At 54.5% G+C, this 24,382-nt stretch overlaps 1 protein-coding gene across 1 annotated transcript in view; it reads right to left on the bottom strand.

Annotated features, from left to right (window-relative positions):
* Arhgef10l (Rho guanine nucleotide exchange factor 10 like) overlaps nucleotides 1-24,382 on the bottom strand; it is a 131,539-nt gene that overhangs the window by 6,308 nt on the left and 100,849 nt on the right. The window contains 4 exon segments of the mRNA XM_040757537.1: nucleotides 2-176; nucleotides 16,359-16,507; nucleotides 21,841-21,995; nucleotides 23,445-23,668. Coding sequence (XP_040613471.1) covers nucleotides 2-176; nucleotides 16,359-16,507; nucleotides 21,841-21,995; nucleotides 23,445-23,668 — 703 coding nt within the window.

Below are 24,382 nucleotides of genomic sequence, written 5' to 3'. Positions count from 1 at the left end.
CCTGGCAGGAGGAAGGTAGTCCTGGTGGCGATGTTGATCTCTTGAAGATGTTCCAGGGTCTCAGTGTGGAAGAGGCGGATGGAGGAGCCGGAGGAGAAGGCCATCCAGACACCGCTGCCCGCCTTCACCATGTGCGTCACGCTCACTGCCTCGTCCTGATGTGCCTCGAAGCTTTGCTGTGTTCACAAGGGATGGGGGTATCAGGCCGAGGCTGCCATCCTCACTAGCCCCCACTCCCCAGGATCAGGTGTTCCCATAGTCCTCAAGAGCACAGGCTAAGGCAAGGCTCTGCCTGAACCCCAGTCTACCGTAGGCTGTGGAAGCTCAGTGTGCGGCACAGATTAGCAGCTAGCAGCAAACAGGTTTGCAATGCCGACCGATGGCGGTGGGGTAAATGCTCCCAATGAGAGTGACGACCGACAACCAATGGGACAGCAAGGCGAGAAGGCAAAAGTGCATGCGTGGCTCTCCAGTGCAGACCCAACTGCAGCACACACGAGGGCTCCTGTCGGGCCCTCTGCAGCACACACGAGGGCTCCAGTGCAGACCCAACTGCAGCACACACGAGGGCTCCAGTGCAGGCCCTCTGCAGCACACACGAGGGCTCCAGTGCAGACCCAACTGCAGCACACACGAGGGCTCCAGTGCAGGCCCAACTGCAGCACACACGAGGGCTCCTGTCGGGCCCTCTGCAGCACACACGAGGGCTCCAGTGCAGACCCAACTGCAGCACACACGAGGGCTCCAGTGCAGGCCCTCTGCAGCACACACGAGGGCTCCAGTGCAGACCCAACTGCAGCACACACGAGGGCTCCAGTGCAGGCCCAACTGCAGCACACACGAGGGCTCCAGTGCAGGCCCAACTGCAGCACACACGAGGGCTCCAGTGCAGGCCCAACTGCAGCACACACGAGGGCTCCAGTGCAGACCCAACTGCAGCACACATGAGGGCTCCAGTGCAGACCCAGCTGCAGCACACACGAGGGCTCCTGTCGGGCCCTCGGCTCCCAGCAGGGAAAGATGGAGCCACCAGCTGGCTGAAGTTGAAGCTGTGTGCCCAGTGTTGTCTTTGAGATGGGGTCTTGCTATAGAGCCCTGGCTAAACTGATACTCACTATGTAGCCCAGGCTGGCCTTCAGCTCATAATTCTCCTGCCTCTGATTCCTAAATGCTAGAAACACAGGCCATGTCCAACTATGTATATTATTTAAAGTAACCATGGCAACCTGCAGAGAACTACCTGGGGAAGAAAATAGGGGGTGTGAACCAAATCCTCACCTCTCATAGTATGGTGAGGGCAGGGAAAGTCAAGAAATAATGTTCAAAGCCAAGAGGCCAAGAGCTCAGGTGGAAATGAGGAAGGCGTGTGGATTAAAGACAGAGCAGGAGGCTTTTCTTCTGAGAAGCAGGATGGGAGAAGAGCAGGAACTACTTCATGCCAGTTCATTTTCCTCTTGTAGGGATGGGTCTGATTGCTCTTAACTAAATAAAACAGCTCTCAGGATACAGGGCTGGGCAGGTGGCTCTGTCAGTAAGGTGTGTGCCTTGCAAGCAAGAGGATCCAAGTTTGGTCCTCGGAGGCTACGCTTTTGCTTTTTGTTTTCCGTGTTTTCCCCCTTAAGCGACTGCGGTGTTGCACATTACAATCCCACCACTACAGAATGGAGACTTGGATCTCACTGGCTACTTGGTAAGTTAAAAGACAATGAAAGGCCCTGTCTCAAAAGCAAATCAGTGGGTAGTACCTGAGGATTTACATCCCAGGGTGTCCTCTGGCCTCCACACAAACACACTCATACACGGTACATGCACATTAATGCACATGCTTACATATGTGCACACACACACACACATGCATGCATAAGCATGCATGCACACACATACAAGTGCATGCATATGCATAAACATACACACACAAGTGCATGCATAAGCATGCATGCACACACAGAGAGAGAGAGAGAGAGAGAGAGAGAGAGAGAGAGAGAGAGAGAGAGAGAGCAGAAGTCCCTAACCCTCAGACAGGCAGAGTGCATGGTCTCCACAGTGTGAGGCACCCCTCAGGTGAGGACAGGGACCTGTCTCTTCCCTCAGACTTGGGGCTCTGTTCAAGCACCCCTGAAGAGCACAGGAGAGGCTGTGTCTCTCTTCTCAGCTGCAGCCTCCCCTTCAAGTGCAGAGGGCTTCGAGACTCTGCTTCTGAGGGAAACTAAGCCAATATGGAGCCAGGGCTGGGCCACGCAGTACAGCAGGGACACAACAGCCCCATTGTTCAGGGCCTGTAGCCTATCTCTGCTAGTCCAGCCCAGCCCTTAGATTGAGTTGTTTCTTCCATGAAATCCATGATGGCTCCTTGTTTGCTAGAACCATACTGAGGGGGAGCCAGGAGAGTTCAAGTGGGATCCTCCTCTGAAGTCAGGGAGACACAGAAGCCAAGCCTGACAGATGCCCCTCAGTCAGTGGTCAGTGCTCAGCAAGATGGCAGACTGATTCAGTATCTCCAGCATAAGGAAGGCCCAGCCCAGCAAGCTTCATCTGCGGTCTTTTCCACAAAACATCAAGTTCATCTTTGCCTGCAAATGCACACACATGCACGCATGCAACAGCAGGGATGCATGTGCGAAGCCACTCATAGGAAAGGGCAGAAGCCTTGCTGACCCCAGAAGAAGTCAAATGCACTGAAAACCATGAGGCCTGGGCCTGCAGACGCCACTCCGGAGTCTACAGGCACCAATACTCTGCCCTGCCTCCAGTCTGGTTGAAGAAGTCTGCAAGGCAAACCCAGCCTTGTTTCTCCAGAGGTGGGACTAGCCGGTCAATACTGGGCCTAGTGGACCACACATGCCCATGCCAACTCACAGGGACAAGACATGCGGGACAGGGGGGACCACTTGGGGGGGACAGACCATGCAGGCTTCCCCAGGTACTTCTGCTCATGCCAGGAGACCGATTCCTGGAATACAAGCTGGTCCTGGACTCCTAGCTGAGCCTCCTTGGCCCATAGGGAGAAAGCAGGTATGGACACAGAACATGCCTGGATCATGGCAGCCAAGCCCAGCACCCCAGGGTAAGGGAAGGCAGCAATGAGGCCCAGGCCTCAATGCCCCCTGGGCTCAGTACCAACAACCACACAACTGCTGAATTAGTAAACCAAGCTTTCCAGGAAGCCAGTCCCGGCCACACAGGAAGGAATTCAGACATAGGTTTGTTCTTGCTTAATGACAAGAAGATCTGTCAACAGCTACCAAACTTTCCCTGGCTGGTTTGGTGGCAGTGGAAGGGTCACCGCTGGTCTAAAAAGACGGCATGTGACTGAAAGAGACCGTATAGGTGGGAACCTAAGGGTTCCCCCAAGTCACACCCCTGAAAAGAGACCAGAGGTGACACCACCAGGCAGGCAGCAGTGAGTACAATGCCTCATCCTGATTTAGACTCCTACTCCCTTTGGAGCCACCAGCTAGGACACCAAGGGAACAATGGGTTGGGGCAGGGGGAGCAGAGGTACAGCCCAGGGTCCCTCACAATAATGAAAGCAAGGAATTAGTGAAAGACAGATGGAAATGTGCCCACAACACCCAGGACCCGGATCAAAGAGGCCCCAGTCAATCAAGACAATGCCAAGTATCAAACCAGTAACGGGAGCCTGGATTCCAGTGTGCTGAGTTTTCTAAACTCCGAGAGCTAGGTGTGAAGGCTCATGCCTGTAATCCTGGTACACAGTAACCAGAGGCAGGAGGGATGGCCCGGAGTTCAAGACCAGTGTGGGCGGCACAGTGAGACACTGGAGACACAGTTCAGCGGTTAAGAGTATGCACTGCTCTTACAGAGGACCTGAGTTCAATTCCCAGCACCCACATCAGGTAGCCCACAACCACCTGTAACTCCAGCACCAAGAGATGTGACGCCCTCTTCTGGCCTCCAAGGACACCTGCACTCACATGTGTGCATGCACACAAATGGACACACACACACACACACACACAGAATCAAAAATAAAACAAATCTTTAAAAAACAAAGTAAGGGTAGAATATTAAATAAGAGAGCTAGCCGTGGGAGGGCGGGGTCTCAGCTCCTCTGTGAGTGACAGTATGCCCATCTCTTTGTAAAAGGGGACAGAAAGAATCTGCCTCACAGGGTGCTGAGGACTCAATGGGCTCCTGCATGCTGGTGTCCACAGTGCCTACCTCCACAGCCTCTGGACACCCAGCCATGGCCACCACACTGCCGGTTCCAGGTGAGTGATCCTCTCAGAGGACCGCTGACACAGCCAGTCCTGTAATATTTATGTGCCTCCAGGTGACACTTCCGCGCCATTGCCATAAATTCCCAGGGTGATGTGCTCAGCACTCAAAGTCATTAGAACCCAAGATGACACGAGGGACCGGGAGGCTGGCAGGGCGAGGGAAGCTACCCGGGAAACAAGAGACAGCGGACAAGGTGTCTATTTCTACTTCCTGGGCACCAACAGGGTACCAGGCCTCTGCAGAGTCAGGCAGGTCACGGGACCCCAGAACTTTACTGACACAGCAAACAAATCCAGAAAGGGGACTGAGGGGCTCAGATGGGCCGAGTGGGACATGAGTGGACCCCACTCTTCAGCCCACTCCCAGAAGCTCAGAGGACCCTCAGCCCTAGCATTCAGTCAAGGTCAGGCTTAAAGAGATTCTTGCTACCCATCCTTGCCCAGTCACCCTGGGTAGCTGGCTCTGAGAAGCCTGGCTGTGGGATGGGAAAGGCCTGCCACCAAACTCTGGCCCAAACCCCACCAATACCACCTCCCTCCAATCCTTGAGGACGCCACAGCATGGGGACCACCCTTACCATCATCCAAGGCAAAACATAAGCATCTCAAGGAGTAACAGGTGTCATGGCTCAGCTGACCAGTGGACAGACTAGGAATTGAGACTCAGGATTGCCAGGCTGAGTGTGCAGAGAGGGGCACCTTGTACAAGCTGTGGACATAAATGTTCCTTACCTGTCTTAATGTGTTCCATTCTCATCAACCCTCCATGCCCAAGGCAATGGAATAAAAGACTAAAGTGACATTTGCAGAGTTGCATTGCCAGAAAAGAGGGGGAAGTCAAGCCCCTAACCGGGGTAGTCAATTTGCTCTTGTCCACATATCTAGCTGTGACAGCTGTGACATTTGACTCTGGAACCTCAGGAAATTTCCAGCCTGGGACAAACCAGGGTAGCTGGTCACTCAGATGAGACACGATTCTCACAATCTGGATGGTAATGTTCCACCTTGCCTGTCCTAGTTGAGATCAAGGGCTCAGGAGGGAGACACACACACACACACACACACACACACACACACACACACGGGAACGGGGGACTGTCTGGTCAAGAAGGCTTGAGATGTAGCTGTTTCCACCTGTCAAAGCCAGCTCATGCTTGGCAGAGTGGGAGGGACATCACCACCGCTACTGAATGGCAGATACTCCCAGCTCAGGACCACTGTGAGGACAGACAGACAAAAGGCCCAACCAGCAACAATAACGACAGCCAGGTTCAGTTCATTCTGGAAGGAAATGTGCAAAACTTGGCATTCTGGAAGCATTGTTCTAGAAAAAAATTAGTTGAAAGTTTTTCTACTATCTCAGAAATCTGTCTACGCCTGCCCCCAAATTCAGATTCCTATACTGTTCTTTAGGGTAAGATCTCTTGTAGGTCAATCATGCTCTAATGGATGACTCCATGACCATGAGTGTATGGACTTGAAGAGTTACTTAAAAATAAAATAATCATAAAAAAGAGTGCATGATGTTAGTGGAGGAGTGGATCTGGGAGGGGTTAGGGGGACGAGTGTAGGTAAATATGATTAAAATATACTGTATATGCATACCAAATTCTCAAAGAATAAAAAATATTTTAATAAAATTGAGTGTAACTCAAGGCTGCAGAGGCCACTCAATGGTTGAGAGTGTATACTGCTCTTCCAGGGGATCCAGGTTCATTCCTGGCACCCATGTTAGGCAGCTCACAACTGTCTGTAACCCATCTCCAGGGGATCAGAGGTGTCACTGGCCATCTGGCACACACATAGAACATATATGTGCAGGCAAAACACTCTTCCACATAAGATTTTTTTAAGATTCAAAATATTAAAAAATATTCTGGCTCAGTGTCAGAACACTTGCGTAGCTTGAATGGGGCCCTGGGTTCCACTCCCAGCACAGAAAAAAATAAAGTAAAATCACACATAAGTATTGCCTGTTGCTAAGCAAGGGACAAGTGTAGATGCGACGGCGAAAAGCATATCCAGGCAGGGCTACTGCTGTCCCCTCCTCTGTTTAATGTCCTTTTGTCTTCTGCCATTATGAAAGCCAGTCTAGCATGTCCTCTCCAACATGGACACCGGCAGAGAGGGCTGGGACAGCGGCCACCTGGGCCACCGTGCACCTTTTTGATAGTCCTTGCCCGCAACCCCTTCCCAGCCTCGTCCTGTACAAGCAAGTACCAGTGCCACGCTGGGAGAGCTGGAGCCGGCTTCAGCCCAGCTCTGCAGAGGCCACGGGGCGGGCAGCTTGCCTCCTGATGCTCTGTGCACCAGGGCTGGGTGCACCCCAGTCGGCTCACCCCACAGATCCCCTTGCAAACACCAAAGGGAAGGAGGATCTTGCAGTCTCTGTCAGGAGGACCCAGAATCCAGCAGGGTGTGGCCGGTGCAGGAGATGGTGTGCTAGGCAAGGCTGCATGCCTCCCCTGCTTGTGAGCGAGCCCTCCTGTCCGGAGACAGGCTTTGCTACCTGGTCACTACTGCTAGAGAAAGTCGACCCCAACGTCTGAAGGCTGGAGTCAGTCCAGCCTCAGTTATTTCAACTTTAAAGTAGTAATGACAAGGACTGCCCAGGGCTGCTCTCATGACGTCACAGGGTCCTGCCTGCCTAGGGCTCTGACCAGTCTCAGGGGCCCTGACTGTAACTCAGCAACAGGGACCAGGGGAGGGTCCACGAGTTACAGCACCTCTGCTGGACCCAGTGCGCACCCTGGGATGTGAGGGCAGGCGTAGATGGGACTTCTCCCTCCCTCACTCTTCTCATCTGTGGCCCCTTCCTCTCGCTCTGCCTCCTCTCTCTGGCTCTGGTCCTCCCACGGCTCCAGGCTATCCTGGGCCACTCATCCATGGCATCCGTATGGTCATGGGGTGTGGTGGAGCCGTGAAAGAAAAGTGAACAGTAAGCTGCGGGCAGCTTCTAAAGACCCAGAGAGAGGAAGCCTCCCAGCACAGCTGCTGAGACCAGACCACTGTTCAGCACGGCGTAGAACAGACACCACGGGTGAGGAAGCTGAACACTGTCCTTCTTCATGGTGACCTGCCATCCCGTGGAGGACAGCCCTGGTATGTACATCCACAAGACCCTGTGGGATATAGGGCATGGAGTTGGCAGGTCAGGGCTCTGGAGGGAGAGCCATGCTACACCCTGTGTGGGGAGCCCCAGTTCCCTGAGTAAGTCTCAAAACTACAGAGGACCCCTCTTCTTTTTTCCCTCAGTCAGCTCCGGGGGCTGAATATGCAAGGAGCGGCTTGAGTCCCCGTGAATTATACAACCATTCCGGTGTTTACAGGAGGGAAACTGAGGCACTCAACAGCAGAAACAGTAAAGCCAGCCAGCTTAGCTCTGAGCCACAATGTCCACAATCCAAGCCTATCCCAACAAGGTCTAGAGGTCAGTGGACACACCTTACAGGGATCGCCATGGAGCCTCCCCTAATCCTAGCTGGCAGGCTTACAGACAACTATAGCCTCAGCCAGACCTGATGCCAAGTGGCCAAGCAGCAGGCACCTGCCTAACCCCTGTACTTGACAGACTCGTCACCCCGGGGTCATCCAGTGAGCAAAGCTAGAAGCACGCCCAGGGCCCACACGGCAGTGTGGTCCCAACCCCACGGCTAGGCTGACCACTCAGTGGACAGTGCCTGTGGCCCGTTGAGTCTTTGTCACATTCTACATGGCTGGACAGCTGTCCCTTGGGTCCTCACCTCCCCCTCTCCCCCAGCCACAGGCTCAGGGGCCTGGGAGATGGGGAGAGCGCCATGGAGGAGGGCCAGGAGCTGGCAGTGATGGGAAGGTGGGTCGTCTGCTGTCTGTGTGGTATCTGTCCCTTCCTTGCCTCCATCTGTCCACTTTCCTGTCCCCTCTCATATGTCTTCCCTCTCCTGGCTGCTCCCTTTCACTCCCAGTCCCCACCCTGCCTGAGCTAACTTCTCTAAACTTCTTACAAAAACTACAAAAAAAAATTTATCAACCCAAACCTTCCCATGGGAGATCAAATACAGGATGGAAAGAGAGTTGGCTCTTCCTAGTGAGAAGAGGGGACTCAAAGCCCTGTCCCTTCTGCGGCTCCTGCCCCAGAGGCCAGAAGATGGTCCCCTTGTCATAACTCCTAACAACCAGCAGGCCAGGCAGAGTCAGCTCGCCTGGCTATTCCCTTACACCTGACCACACCTTCACTACTGACTTCTACCAGGCTCCCTGAAAAGGGAAAAATCAGGATTCAGAACAACGCCCTCAGCCACCTGCCCACAAGCAGTTCTTCTGCAGATCTAACCTAGCCTTGCTGCTGACAGGAAACCCTCCTTTGAATTCCTAGGAAGTTCCCACTCTTTAGCGAATCAGCCTCTCGGGTTTTTTGCTCACCAGCTCTTCGTTTATAAGAACACGGGAACAATAAAACACGCGTTAAAAAAATATTAAGACAAAACCAGACACAGCTGACTCCATGGACCTGACTCCAGATCCCACGTGCTCCAGTGACCCAAACGCCAGGCACTCCACTGGGGGGGCCGGGGGCCTGGTTGCTACAAGAACTTGGGGGTTCATTTTGCTCTCGTGCCGATTTGCATAGCATTACCCTAGAAGCCGCGTGCCTGGATTTCGTTTTTTCAAATTCCCACCCGTTTTGTGTCATAAATAAGATGAGAGACAGAAAACTAATACAGCCCAGTGATGTTTTATTCATGCTGTGTTGAGAGCTGTGACGGATTTACAACAGCTAATGCATGCAAACGAAGTTTGGGCACTAACGTGAAAATTAAGGGTGGGGGAGGCATGGGTGCATGGGGTGCCGTGGGGGGTGTGAGAGGCTGTGGGGTGTCCACGGGGCCCGGAGAAGCCTCTTCTCTGTTGGGCTGAGTGGGAAAAGAGGCTCGCACTGGCCAGTGGGCAGTGCTGGCAGGTGCATGAGTAGGGCGGGACTGCTGCCTGCCAGTGTCCTCTTGGCTTCCAGCAGGACCTTGGCGCCCTCAAGCTGGGGACTTCAGTCCTGGGTCAGCTGATGCGCTTGCCCCCCACTGATATGAGCCTCTACTGCACACCTTGGCGATGGGAACTCGGGAGCCAGACAGCCCTGCCCTGCATGGCTTCATTCTACTTGATCTCATACTGGGTCCCAAAGTATCCCCAGACAGCTAGAGTGTGGGCTACAGTGAGGCATCCAAGTGACATACATGGGCTGTCCCAGGGGTCAGGGAGCAGGGGTATGATGGCACAGGGGCCCCACGGGTGCAAGACCCCAGGACCAGGCTTCTACAAGGTGCCCAGGGACTGGGGGTGTAGTTCAGAGGGAGGACACTTGCTAAGCATGCATGGGGCCCCGGGTTCCATCACCAGAAAGATAGAAATAATATACCAGAGACACTGGCCAAGCTCTGGCTTTGGTATAGACCGTCAAGGCCGGTGTCAAGGCAGGCCGAGAGGGGTCCTAGGCCCTTGAGTAGCACAGCTGTGAGTTCATGTGCCCCGTGGCCTAGTACATCTGGATCAAGGGTGCGGTGTCCATCTTGCCATACACCAGAGCCACCATAGGAGTAGGGTTTGCTCCTGTTGCCCAGGAGACACCCTGACCAGTGCCTCCCTCCACCTCCACCTTACTCCTTGTGTGGCCTCCCTGTCCCCTCCACTTGGCGCCACACTTCTAGGACAGCTGGACTAAGCCTCTCCCAGCTCAAGCAGAAAAGTTTGGCGCTGCCACGTCACACAGACCTGCGAGCTGCACCTGCCCTGCAGGAAGTCCTCCACGGAGCCATGAGCACCCGAGCCTCCCGCTCCTGCAATCACAGGAACCTATGTGCTAGTGACCCAGGGAACACATCAAGAGATGTTTCCAGAAAGTGACTCGTGTTCATGGAGTCACACAGCCAGGCCACAGGTTAAGCCAAGACTGGCGTGGAGGCCACTCGGCTGAAGTGCAGAATGGCTTTCCTGGGGAGATGACCGTAAAGTCCAGAACTGAGGGCACACACAGTAATCCTCCACAGACACACGGTGACACACGTGTCCCTACAGTAATCCTCCACAGGCACACTGTGACACACGTGTCCACACACACAGTAACCCTCCACAGATACACTGTGACACACGTGTCCACACACAGTAATCCCACACACACTGTGACACACGTGTCCACACACACAGTAATCCTCCACAGACACACTGTGACACACGTGTGTCCACACACACAGTAATCCTCCACAGACACACTGTGACACACGTGTGTCCACACACACAGTAACCCTCCACAGACACACTGTGACACACGTGTGTCCACACACACAGTAACCCTCCACAGACACACTGTGACACACGTGTCCCTACAGTAATCCTCCACAGGCACACTGTGACACACGTGTCCACACACACAGTAATCCTCCACAGACACACTGTGACACACGTGTCCACACACAGTAATCCCACACACACTGTGACACACGTGTCCACACACAGTAATCCCACACACACTGTGACACATGTGTCCACACACACAGTAATCCTCCACAGACACACTGTGACACACGTGTGTCCACACACACAGTAACCCTCCACAGACACACTGTGACACACGTGTCCACACACACAGTAATCCTCCACAGACACACTGTGACACACGTGTCCCTACAGTAACCCTCCACAGACACACTGTGACACACGTGTCCACACACACAGTAATCCTCCACAGACACACTGTGACACACGTGTCCCTACAGTAATCCTCCACAGACACACTGTGACACACGTGTCCACACACACAGTAATCCTCCACAGACACACTGTGACACACGTGTCCACACACCCAGCAATGATAATAAAATGTAAAGAGGAGGAGAGTGAGGAGGAAGAAGAGAAAGAAGAAGGACCAGCAGTTGGTTAAAGCGCTTGCTGCTCTTCCAAAGGACCCAAGTTCAATTCCCAGCACTGCTGTCAAACGTCTCACCGATGCCTTAACTCCAGGGCATATTCTGGCCTCCGTGGGCACCCACACCCAAGATACATACCCACACAGAGACACGTGTGCATACATATAATTGAAGAATCTTTAAAATACGACAAAAGAAAAGGGCTTGCTCCTGACTGGTACCCATCCGCGCACCAAGGACATCCACAACCCAGCCCTGTCCCCACCACCCTTCCCTGTGCCATGGGCAGGAGGCAGAGACCCCAGGCCACTCATGTAGGAGCAGCCTTGCCTGATACCTACCACCCCACCCCAGCAGAGCACGCCCTGCATGCCTCGGGCCCAATGGCCCTAGTCGTCTTTTTTTTTTTTAATTAAGATGCAACAATCACCCCACAGCCAGGCCCCCCTCCAGCGATGGCGCTGAATGAACTCGAGACGACTGGATTAGACTTTGAAGGTGGCCAAGCAGATAATGAACACGAGGACGCGGTGTTGACACAGGCCCCGGTAAGCCACATTATTATTTAACAGGCCTCGCTTCTGCCTCTGCTGGGATCAAGGGGCCGAACAAGCAATCGGTGGTAATCGGAAAACCCAGAGGCAGCGGTGGCTCAGCTCCACGGGCCTGGGCCCAACCAGGTGAGGGCAAAGGCAGAGACCCGGCCAAACAGGCCAGGGAAAACAGTCCTCAACTCAGTGGTCCCTTCCCCAGATCCACGCCCACCGCCCTGACACATAGGTCATGCATGCCTCCAGCTCCTGGGACACAGACCTGACTCCTGCTGCTTCCCAACCAGCCGACACCCTATTCCCCTCTTCTGTCACATGTCACACAATACCTCCCAGCCAAGCCCAACCCTGACCCCCAACTGCCAGCTCCTATGTCCCCTCTAGCTAGATCCAGCACCGCCCCTGCCTCCCTGGTTCCCAGCCACACCACTGCTGGTTAGGTAACACCATAGCTCTGGTCTCTCTCTACCATGGACTCTGAGCCCCTGAAGAGCAGAGGCCAGGTCTCGCTTGCCTTGGACACCTAAGTGCCTGAGGACTTGGACACTGGTGACCTATTCTGCACCCAACGCCTGTCTACTAGGACTGTCCGCTAACTGGCACATCCTGTTACCACCAATGAACCAGACACGGGGTGACCAAGGCACAATCCTTGACCTGGAAGACGCAATAGTGAAAGACGCAGGTTCATAATGGGGTCCCCAAGAATGACATCTCAGGAGAGACAGGACCTCCTTTTTGTTGAGACAGGCAGCCTGAGAATTAAGACCCATAAGGCCTGTGCTCAAACCCTGACTCTGCCTTTTTTTCTAGCTGTGTAGCCTTAGGCAAATTGCTTAACCTCTCTGTGCCTGTTTCCTCATCTTCTAAGTGAGAACATCACCCCTAGCAGAGGGTGGCTTAAAGACTAAATGAGTTTATATATGCAAATTACCTAAGTCTGGGTGGTGGTGGTGGCAGAGGCGGCGCACGCCTTTAGTCCCAGCACTTGGGAGGCAGAAGCAGGCGGATCTCAGTGAGTTGGAGGCCGGCCTGGTCTCCAAAGTGAGTTCCAGGACAGCCAGAGCTGTTACACACAGAAGCCCTGTCTCAAATAAATAAGTAAGTCCAGGCCAGGTCCAACAAAACCCCACTGTCACTTCCTGGGCATGAAGACATCTAGATTAACACTGGTGTCTTCACCTTGCACCCCAGTCGTGAGAACTGCACAGCTAGGTCTTCTAGCTTGGGACGCTTGCTAGCTGGCTCTAAGTTTCCAGAATGCTCACTCCCCATGGCCCTCCTCAACCCTGGGGGAGATTGCATGGGGCAGGTGTTACAGGGGGCTCTCTTGGAACCCAGCACTGTGCTAGGACATCAAAGACCTGCAGGTGCTGAACCCAGGCTCAGCACAACCGCAGACCGAAATGTGTGGACACTGTAGAGGCTCCCCCAGGACTGGCTAGTCTCACCCAGAACCCAGAGGCAAGCGTGGCGCCAGCTAGGCCAGGACACAGTCTGTGATCGTTAGTAGCATCCAGATGGAGCCAGTTCTAGTGTACAATGCCAGAGTGGGCAGCTCCCCTCCGTTCAGGCAGGAGGCCGCTGTATTAAATATACATGGTGTGATCTTGTAACTGAGCTGCTACTGCGGCGTATGTAAGGGGGGAGGGGAAGAGAGCTACCACCCACCTGCATAGAAACCTCCCAGCAGCCCTGAACGCTCACCCTCTGGCTTTCCAGCCCCTCCTGCTGGGTCCGTGGCCAGTGGCCCTGGACTCCCTGCCAGGGGTACATAGCAGGTCAAAGGCCATATGGACCCTGCCTTAAGAGCAGCTGACCCAGCACTAATCTTAAGTCACCACAGCCTCACAGGAGCCAGGAGGTCCCTGAGCCCTGGGACAGTCTGGCCAGAGATGGACAACAAACACTACGACCCTCGAGGGGCAGAGCCAGTGAGAACAGCCCATACAGGCTCTACAGACCCCCTGTGCCCCGCTCACACTCCTGGGCCAGGAGGGGATGGAGTCTCTTCCCAGGAAGTGAGAGGGAGGCGGCCACGGAGGCTGACAAGACCCACACCACTGACACCTGAGTCCATGCAAGCAGTCTGACCCTCTAGACCCCGTACAGCCAACGTCTGGGAGCTAGGCAAACACGGATAACGCATGTCTAGCCACTTTGCACAGGGAGGTCTCATAAAGCACAGTAGAGACAGAGCCAGCATCCTACGCAGCGCTATTCACAACCCATATCCCTCCAGGGGTGCAGGCTACCCTACCCTCACAACAGAGGTGGAGCGCCAGTGCCTGGGACAGAAGCGAGGCTGCAGCATTTGACAACCCTGCCAACTCTCCTCTCCAAGGGGCCCTCGTGTTTACAAGATAGCCAGGGAGTCTGGGGGCCATAGCCCAACTTCCCCAGCTATAAGCCTGATCCCCAACTCCACAGCTGCCACCATCCTCAGCTCCTCGGAAAGAGGAAAGAGGCTTCTGTGGGAACAGCTTTCGGGGACCACACCCACCTTCCTTTCACAAAGTAGAGGAGGTGGCAGGGCCTTGAAGGGAAGTGATGGGGGGTCCTAGCAGGGAAGCCTTCCGGGGTGCAGCAGCGGGGGCAGGAAGAGGGTCTGTGGCTGCAGCCACAAGGCCCCCTTCCCTCCCTTAGGAAAACAAGCTATCAGGAGAATGGGGCTGTGGTCTCGCTGGCCACACCTCCCTAGCCTCTGGTCTGACTCAACAGCCCAGGGAGGTCACAGGTCCTCCATGCCACACTCAAGTAGCCCCTGAATGGGGCAGACTCCATGGGAAGCCAAGGAACTCCCAGGAGCCACAGCTGTCTCTCTACAAAGGGCAGCATGGGGCTTGGGAGATGGCATGGTGTGTGGACAGGAGTTCAATCCTCAGAACCCATATTTAAGAGAATAACAAAAGAAACAAGATGGCGGCACATCTAGTCTCCCAGTGCTGGGGTGGAGGTGGGATGGAGACAGGCAGATCCCAGGGAGCACAGTCAGCCAGCCCAGCCAACTGATAAGTCTCAGGATCACAGACTCTGTCTCGAAGACAAAGGTGGACAGAACCTGAGGAATGAGACCCCAGGCTGTACAGACACACACACACACACACACACACACACACACACACACACACACACACACACACACACACACACACACACACACACGGAAGGACAGACGGACGGACAGGGGAACCGTGTGACTCACAAAACACACCCTCTCCTGCTAAGGAGCTGGCATATGGTCAGTCATCCAACTCCTACCATGTCCACCACATCGCCACCTGCCTGCGTGGACTGGTACTGCAGCTCCTTCAACACGGGCCACCCAGTTCAGGTAATCTCTTGACCATGCTGAGGTCAGACATGACTCTGGGTGTGTCTGTGAGGGTGTTTCACTATAAGAGGAAGATTTGACCTGTAGGCAGTCACACAGATGACCTTCCACAGTGTGTGTGCCTCACCTGGTCCAATGACCACCACAGCTGAGAAGGGAAACGTGCTCTCCGACTCTAGCTAAGAGATGGGAGATTTCCCACCTTCAGAACCAAGCATACCCAGCACTCAGGAGGCAGAGTCAGGCGGTTCTCTGTGAGTTCGAGACCAGTCTGGTCTACAGAGCAAGTTCCAGGACAGCCAAGGCTACACAGAGAAACCATGTCTTGAACCCCCCCAAAAAGAAACAAAAACAAACAAACAAAAAACCAGAACCAAGTAGAAACCTAGGTGCTTTGGGGTCCTCAGACTGCAAGTTTCAAACTGGCATTTGCCCTAGTGACTCTCTGGTCTTCAGACCTGTGTGTCAGACTAAAGCAAACCCTGTCTCTCCTGGGCCTCCGGCTCCTGAGACTGCCTCAGCCTCCACCCCTACATGAGCCTCCTCTCCTAGGTCACCTATAGACCTCTTGGTTCTGCCTCCTACAGGGAGCCACAGGTCCCCAAGGAGGACAGGACATGTGCCACCCTCCTTGATGGACCAGTGTTCATCCAGCATGAAGGCGGTCATTGGCTAAGGACTGGCCTTAGACCCATGTGCAGACTCAGATGCTCACCTACCTCCAGCCTTCAGCAAAAGCAGAAACATAGATAAGGAGACTAGCAGGTCACGTCTCTCAAGACCACACACACACACACATACACACACCTACAAATCATTCATAGCACCCATACCTCAGTTTCCCCACTTATCCTGTGAGGACTGAGCCCTCCGGGACCCTGTCCTGGCCACCTACAAGCTAGGAGCAGCAAGCTCTGCCCCGTGCCTGAGCTATCAAGTACAAATTAGAGGTGTCCAAGTCAGAGAACCTAGTGGAGACAGGAAAACTGGCCCTCACAAGGTGCAACCCCGAGGAGCCTGCCTGTCTGGAACCTTTGCCAGGCTCCCCTCTGGGTCTGGCGCCGTATCTGATCAGATCAACAATTCAAACAAATCAACAATGGCAAATGTCACCAAAATACCATTTGGGAAGCCACCACAGAGCTCACGTCAGCCATTAAGGATGGAGCACAGGACGGACAGGCAACCCTGGCATGGCCCAGGAGGCCAGGCCATCAGCCCAGCAGAGACACACAGCTGGCCTCCATCTGTACCTCCACTTAAAGAGCACAGGCCACCACAGGGCTGTGTCTTTGCCCAGAAGGAACCGTGTGGCCCTAAGTCCTGGTAGAGGTACCTGAGTCTGCAGAGTGGCAGCGTCCAGTACAGTGACCCGTGGCCCACAGCTGGCCCACGCGGCGTCCTCCAGGCTCAGCAGGGTGCGAATGGGCCCCGGGCCCACAGTCAGGCACATGGGAGGGCTCTCCAGGTCCCAGGGGATTCCACCTAAGGGAAGGAAGGGCACGAGTCAGGGGCTGAAACCCTGTGGCTAGCTCCACACGCCCTCCGCCCCATGGTCCCTCATCTTCACTTCACTGGGGAGACTGACACTCCACTCCACTGCCTGGGGACCACCGGGCGCCCGCCCCCTCCCATCTCTCTCCCTCATTCGTTCACTCCACATGCACGCAGAAAGCAGCCAGGACATGAGCTGGGTGCTGAGAACAGAGGACAGACACAGGTGTAGGCCCTGCCCTCTGAGAAACCACACTGGATAGAGACAGCAGCCACCAGTCCAGTCACGAGCTCATGTGCCAAACACTGAGGACAGACACACACGGAGGACAGACACACAGGGGCTTCTAGGAGAGGCGCCCTGCATGCTAGTACCTGTCAGGATACAGTTTGGGGATTTGGGACCAGAGTGGCCCTGATTCTGCTAAGGGCCTTGAGTGTATCTCCCTCAGCTTCTCAGAGTCTGCTTGGGTGGGGGAGGGGACTTCACTGAGACCCCAGCTCATCTGAACAGCATGAGGGCTTCCCTCAGACCCTGTCTGTCACCTGATGCTGCTCCTGTCACTTTGCCAAGGTCTCCCCCTCCAGAGATGCCACCAGATGCAGCAGGGAGAGGCTCTGAGGTGTGACGTTCTCATCTGCTGTTCCCAGAGACCAAAGCGGCAGCCTGGCCAGAAACAAGCATCTCCTTTCCCAACCCCCAGCCACCCCCTAGCTCCCTGAGACCGGTTCCCTGAGCACAGTGGCTGGACACTGTCTTCCCTCAGTCTGCCCTAGGCTGTCAGGGTACAGGTCAGGAAGGAGGCCTGAGGGGAGCTGAGGCCCAGTGAGGGATGGGGGGGGGCACGCGCTAGAGTAACAGTGACCGCAGCTACGGAAGCAGGATAGAGTCAGCTGCTGGGTCTCTCAAACCCCCTCACCTCTCCTCTAGGTCCCCAGAAAGAACACAAAGCTACTCACCACAGACATACCCTTCTCTGAGCCAGCTGCTGGGTGGCAAGACCGAGCAGAGCTGTCCCCAGAGACGGCGGACCCCGTTATATGGAAATGCCACCAAACTCCTCATCCTGTCTCCTGGCCATATGTGGTCAGCGTGTCCCCCACCACATCCTCCCCGGAACCCTGCTTCATACCCGAAGCCCAAATGATGAATTAAGAACTGGGGAGCCCCCCCCATACATACTGCCTCTCCTTTCAGCTCAAAGCATAAGACACACATACACAGCAAGCCGGCCAGACTAGCGCACTCTGCGGCTCCAAAGTCCCATGTCCATTTGGGCAAGGGCTTGACCTCTCTGAGCCCCTCTCCTCAGCCTAGAGTGAGTGTGACGGCCACGCACCCCTCTCCTCAGATGCTGCAAGGAGTCAAGGAACCGTGCATGCTGACCCAACACGGCAAGGGCGGGGCACTTGTAAGAAGTGCTGATGGCCAACGCTGAGGGCCTCCGCCTCTGTGTGCCCGTCTCCCTACTCATGAATGAATTCTTTACCTCCCACAAGCCTGTGTGGCAGACACTGTCATTAGCCCTGACTTATAACTAACAAGCTGCAAGTTCAATTACCCAAGTCACACAGCTGCACAGTCGTCCCTGCTCGCTGGCTCCCAATAGTCTACAGAAGCCAATGCTGGCGCCATGTAATTAAAGGTGACGACAGAGGTCCAGAGTAGAGCACCTGGGCAACTCCCCCAAGGACTTTGGAGCCAAGTAGCATTTAAACTCAGAGCTGGGTCTGGCCTGGGTGCCTCCCGGCCCTACTACGAGTTCTGTGCTGGGAATGTTGTCTGGGAGGGGCAGGTGACCAAAAGGAGGCCAGACCTCCATAGGAATGTGACCCTGGCCCCAGGACACCAGAGTGAGGGAAATGCGAGGCTTTTGAGCGCCCCCTAGTGGCAGCAGGTGAGCAGTGTCTGCTGCCAGATGCTGGAGCCTTTGCTACTACGGCTAAGATACAGTGGGAAAAACACTTGGGGGAAAAAAGCTAAAGATGTTGGGGCATCTCAGAGGCTAGGAACTGGGGTCCACCCAAGGGCACAACGGCAATGACTGAGGAACCTTTGCGCCCGCCTCGAAAGGACAATGCATCGCAGCTGCTGAAGTCCTGAGGGGCATAAGGACACCGACCATCCCACCTTCAGGGGTGGGTGTTCCCAGAAGCCCTCCAAAGCGAGGAACTGTGATAAAATTCAATACAGGTTTATATCAGAGTGGACAGTGGCCAGGAACCCCCACCAGAGCCCATGGGGCACCCTGAACTTGCTAACCTTGCTGAGACTTGGTTTTCTTGACAGACTCTGTCCTCTAAGGTCCTTCCAGCCCCCAGTTTTACCGACTTCACAGACCACACAGGTAATTACTGAAGCTGGGCAGGGCTCAAGGGGCTGTCCCCTCCACTCGCTCCCCCTCCCAGCCCTTGGGAAGCTGTAAGTGAACACACGGTGCAGAGCCTGCACTCACGGGCTTGCCCCCGCCCCCGTGTGACAGCCCATTCATCTAGGCTGGCACGGACTGCAGAGCCGGTCAGCAGAGACGAAGGCCTGTCTCAGCAAAGGCACCTTCAGGGTGCCAGCATCCCTCCCCCTGCCCCAGCCTCAGGTGACGCAGCCTGCTGGTCTCCCACAGGGGTCCAGATCTGGCTAGTGATGGGAGGCAGCGTTTCACAGGTGAGGAGATTGTCACCTTGCTGTGTACATCTCAGCCAACACCAGCTCCAGGATGCAGCAGTGAAGCCTGGGCAGTTCACATGCCAGACACTCCAGGCTACCAGGGGGCACCCTGGAGAGGTTCTAGAAGGGTTCCTTGAGGCTGGCCCAGGGGCAGCACAGGGAAAGGCCTCTGAGCCAAGGGGACTCTGGGGCCTACTCTAACCACATGGTGCTGTGGTTCTAAGAGTCTGTCTTCAGGCCTGGGATCAGCTCTTTGGGGTACCACAGGGCGACTGGGAGTCTGGGGATGAGAAAACTTCTCAGAGGCCACAACAGCCACAGACACCCAGAGAATGGGATCCTAGAGAGGTGCCGCATCAGACGCAGCTGCCCTTCTGACAAAGGGGCCAGTGTCTAGGCTCTGCAAAGTTTTTCTCCCCTTCCCAACGGGCTGAGACAGACTCAAAGTCCCCATAGCATTTGTCAGTCCCCGACTTTGCCCAGTGTCACTTACCCTCTGGCTCTTAACTAGCAGCCTGGTCTCTGGGGCCCCCTTGGTGCCAGGCATATTCTCCTGCCTCTGGCCTTCATACACACTGGTCCTTCTGCTCCAAACTCTCTTCCCTCAACTTGCCACTGCCTGGCTACCTCTCTCTCAGTTCTCATCTTTACAGTCTGCCTCTTTGGATGGGCCCCAGGCACCGAGTACACCCTGCTAGGCAGTCAGGCTCTAACAGTGACTCCAATATTACCTCAGGAGGCCCTCGCTTCCTGCTTGTTGACATAGCGATTCTGACTCCCTCTGTAGACTTTAAACCTCACAAGGGCAGGAGACATGTCTATTTTGTTGACTGGCATATCCATGGTACATAGTAGGGAAGCAAACGTTTGCAGGGAAGGCCCCCCAAAAGTGAGGGGATGAAGTACAATATCCCCAGGGGTTCTCCATTTTGACAAGCTAAAAGGCTCCAACCCTAGGCTGAAGGCCAATGGCTAAACTCAAAACTACATCAGGAACTGGACTGTGTCTCCCTAAAATCCACTCCACGCAGCCCTACCCCTGCACCAATGCCTCAGAATGTAGTCTTTCTTGGAGACAGCATTCCTACAAGTATAATTAGTGACCGTGGGTTGGTGGGGGCCTACCCCAGAGTGACAGGCATCTTTATAAAAGGGGAGATTGGGACACAAAGGTTCATGAACAGGGAGAAATCCTTATGGGGGCGGTGAGGACCCAAATGATGTCACCCCAAGTCAAGATGCCACTGAGAGCTGGAGAAGCCTAGGATGGACCCTTCTCAAGAGTCATAGTGCACGCCTTTAATCCCAGCACATGGGAGGCAAAGGCAGGTGGATCTCTGCACATTTGAGGCCAGCCTGGTCTACAGAGTGAGTTACACAGAGAAATCCTGTCTAGAAAAAGCAAAAATAAGTCTTGATCTTGAGCTTCTGCTGTTCGAATTGTGGTACTTAGCTATAGCAGCCCTACGGCGCCCACCTAAGCACCCATACAGGAAGCCAGGGCTGGATGAAGCTGCAGTCGTGGTGTCTAGGGTACACAGGAGGATGGGTGGTCCCTTCAGACCCTCTTGTCTACCCCAGCACATCTGAGCCAGGATTTACATTCACACACACGCTCTGTTCCGTCTGATGGTAAGAGGGATTTTTTTCCCTTCTTCCCCCTTTAATTAAAAACTATAAATGCCTTATCAAAAGCTAATTAAAAATACCAACATAGTGCCAAGTAGGAAAAAAAACCCAATCCTCATTGCAAACATCCTTTTATAACCCCGCAACAGGCTGCAATGATGACGCAGCCATCTGATCAGAGCTGAGCTGGGGCGGGAGGGGGAGGTAGGGGGGACCACACTGCTGTAGAGCCCTGGGGCTGCCACACTTGCCACTGGGTCCTCACCATCAAATGGGGGGGGGTGGAGGCTGAGTGAGCCTGGGGCTCAGGGAGCACGCACGGCACTCACATGGCTGTGAATGAGCCACATTTCTCCCTCCCCAAGCTCAGTATCCTAGCGTCTGGAACAGAGGTGACTCTCCAGGGTAGCAGCGAGGCTTAAGATGATGGGGGGGCGCATCACACCCTTGACACTGTTCCTGGAGCACTAGAGTGTGGTGCACACGGCCACAGCGTAGCACTGCCAGCCTCCCACTTCAGGCTCAGTGACATGGCCAACAACAGCTCTGACAGTGACAGCCCATAGGTGCCTCCCCTTTTCACCACCCATCTTGGCCTGTGCCCTGTCTGCACTGAGTTGTTTTGGTCACCAGAACCAAGATGGGTGGGCACCACCAGATCCTCACTTTATGAAAGAGCTCAAGACACAAGGAACAAGCCACTTCCTGGGAGCATGGCTGTCACAGGGCAGAGCCTGAACGAGGAGCCAGGTCTTTCCAAGGCCACCCTCAGTCTCTCAGCCCTTGGAGCAGTGTCCTCCAGAGCTTGTTTACTGGCAGAGAAACAAGTGCTGTATTTCTACAGGGATTCACATGTGGGGCCCCGGCATTAGCTCCCAGGGAAGGTTAGGTCTCAGAACCCCTCCACTCTGAGGCTAGATGCTTACGACACTATCTCCCTGGACTGCCTTGTTCAATCTCTCAGCAGAGGATCCAGGTCCAACCTGGTGTCCAGATGCCCCCCCAAGCCCGCCCACCCAGCAGTCCTCACCGCTGGTCGGAGGATAGGCAGCGAGGGTCCCGTCCTGTAGGCCAGCAAGTAGGTAGAAGGGGCTGTGCCGCAGGCAGAGCACGGGCTGCGGGCCTGGGCTCTTGCAGGTTGCTAGGCACTGGGTACCAGTATCCACACTGCCATAGAGCATGATGCTGAAGAGAGAGATGATATCACTGTGATGCGTGGGCTCCTACCTGCACATGGGCCTCACTTGCCCAGCCTTGTTCCTCCTACAGGAGCCTTGGCTTCTGTCACAAGTCAGGACTCCAGCTCAAGAATACAATGAGAACAGTGCTGAGTTCCGATGCCACTGAGTTCAAATCCAACCACCTACTCCTGACTGCTGACCTTCGGCTCTCTTCCTCAAGCGATCCATGCTGCCCACTTGAGGGCCATCAGGAAACCAAGCATGACAACACTCCTGGGTCTGCTTTGCAAGTGTGCACAGAGTGATGAGAAGCCAGGAACAGAGGCCATGAGGCACTAGATGCCATTTATAGGACATGCCTGAGGGCAAACCCTCAGAGGCCAAGGACTCTCTGCGGTTTCCAAGGAGGGGATGAGATTGGTGTAGGCTTCTTTGGGGAGTAATGAGAATGTTCTGGAGCTAGGCAGTGATTGCCAGGAACCACCAAATTGTACTCCTTAAAATGGCAAAATGATGATTTGGTTTCACTTTGGTTTTTTGAATCAGGGTCTCAGTGTGATCCAGACTGGTCTTGATTTTGCTGTGTAACCAAGGATGGCCTTAAACTTCTGATCCTCTTGCCAACACCTCTCAAGTGCTGGGGTCACAGACATGAATCATTGTGCCCAGTTTGGGGTTGGAGGGACAGAACTCAGACCTTGTGTAAGCTATACAAGCATTCTACCCAGCCCCCTAAAATTGTATCACATGGGATTTATCTTGTCTCAAGACTAAAATGAAAGGTGTTTCTCAGATCTCTCTCTCAGGCCCAGACAGGGTACCAGGCTACAATCCCAGCCTGGACTGTGGGGAGGTGAGCCTGACTCCCACCACTTCTCCTCAGAACTCTAGCTTCGGCCCCTCCCTGTGTGGGAACTGGGAAGGGACACAGCCCTCAAGCTGCAAGGTCACTGTGAGAGATGCCAGTCAGTATGTGTGAGGTACACAGTAGGTACTTTGGAGACACACACTGTCCTGCAGACATGGTGGAGAGCAGAGATGCAGGGGAATTCTCTTTTGGACATTCTTCCCCGGATTATGTGGGATCAGCCTTCCAGAACTCACACAGCCCTGCATTAGGGAGGGGGCGCTAACCCTCACTAACCACAGGAACCTGAGACTCTGCAACATGACAAGGCTACAGGACTCCTAAGCTTCACCACAGACAAGACCCTGACTTGGCACGGTGTGCCTAAGGATGCACAGCCAGGAAGGGGTGCCAGGGGTATGGGGAGCTGTCGTCTCTGACATAAGCCACTCCTGACACTTAGACTGGCTGTCTCCAGCTCCCATCTTCCTCGTGACACCAAGCTGGGGAAGAGCGCTATGGTTAGTGACCCACAGAGCTGAAGGGACTTCCTGCAGCCGTCTGCCTGGCAGGACAAGCCATCCCTACCCACCCCCTGCCCCTCACCTGCCATCCTGTAGCCCGAGGCAGACGGTGGGGTGCACTGCAGCCGAGAGGTCGGCAGCCAGCCGGCTCTCCTCTGCACCCTCAGCCTCCTCCTCTGGATCCGGAATGTACTCTATGCAGAGCACGGGGGCCGCCAGTGGGAAGGACTTGACGGTGCGTGGCGAAGGCCGGTTCAGGGAGAAGATCTCCACATGGCCACCAGCACCCTCCTGCCCACCTCCAACCTGGGAGCGGAGGTCCAGAGGGACTATCAGGCCAGTGAACAGAGCACACCCTTCCAGGGTCCACACCCTGACACTGACACACACGACACACACACACACACACACACATACACACACGCACGCACGCACGCACACACACACACACACACACACACACACACTTCCATATTGGGGATAGTGCAGAGAAACTTCCTCTCTCCAGCCCACACACAGACTGCGCTCACAAAGGTCTCTTGCTCCTAGCTACAAAGAAACAAATTAGTTTCAGGGGCCAAAGGAAATCAAGAAAGGGCTCAATTAGACACAATATCCAGTCAGCTTTCCAGTTTCCCCTCTATAGAGGCCTCTCAAGTAACACCCAATGAGCCACTCTGTCTCCTTAAAACGATCCCTGTCCTGTTCACTGTTTGACTCTTGTGTCTAGCTCCTGGTATGCACTCAGTGTGTATACCTGTCAAGGGAATGGATAGCTGCATGCACGCATGCGTGCGTGGGCAACTGGATGGATAAATGGTGGTTGGGTCGGTGTATGTGTAGAAGGGTGGAAGGTTGGATGGATGGATGGATGGATGGATGGATGGATGGATGGATGGATGGATGGATGGACGGACAGACAAATGGACAAAAAGATGCACAGATGGATGCACAAATAGATGAATAAATAAACAGATGAAGGATGGACAGGGTAAGTAGATGCATACATAGATGATTAGA

This window comes from Mesocricetus auratus, unplaced genomic scaffold (assembly GCF_017639785.1).
Source record: "Mesocricetus auratus isolate SY011 unplaced genomic scaffold, BCM_Maur_2.0 Super-Scaffold_100014, whole genome shotgun sequence".
Lineage (NCBI taxonomy): Eukaryota > Metazoa > Chordata > Mammalia > Rodentia > Cricetidae > Mesocricetus > Mesocricetus auratus.
This window is presented reverse-complemented; position numbering and strand designations above follow the sequence as displayed.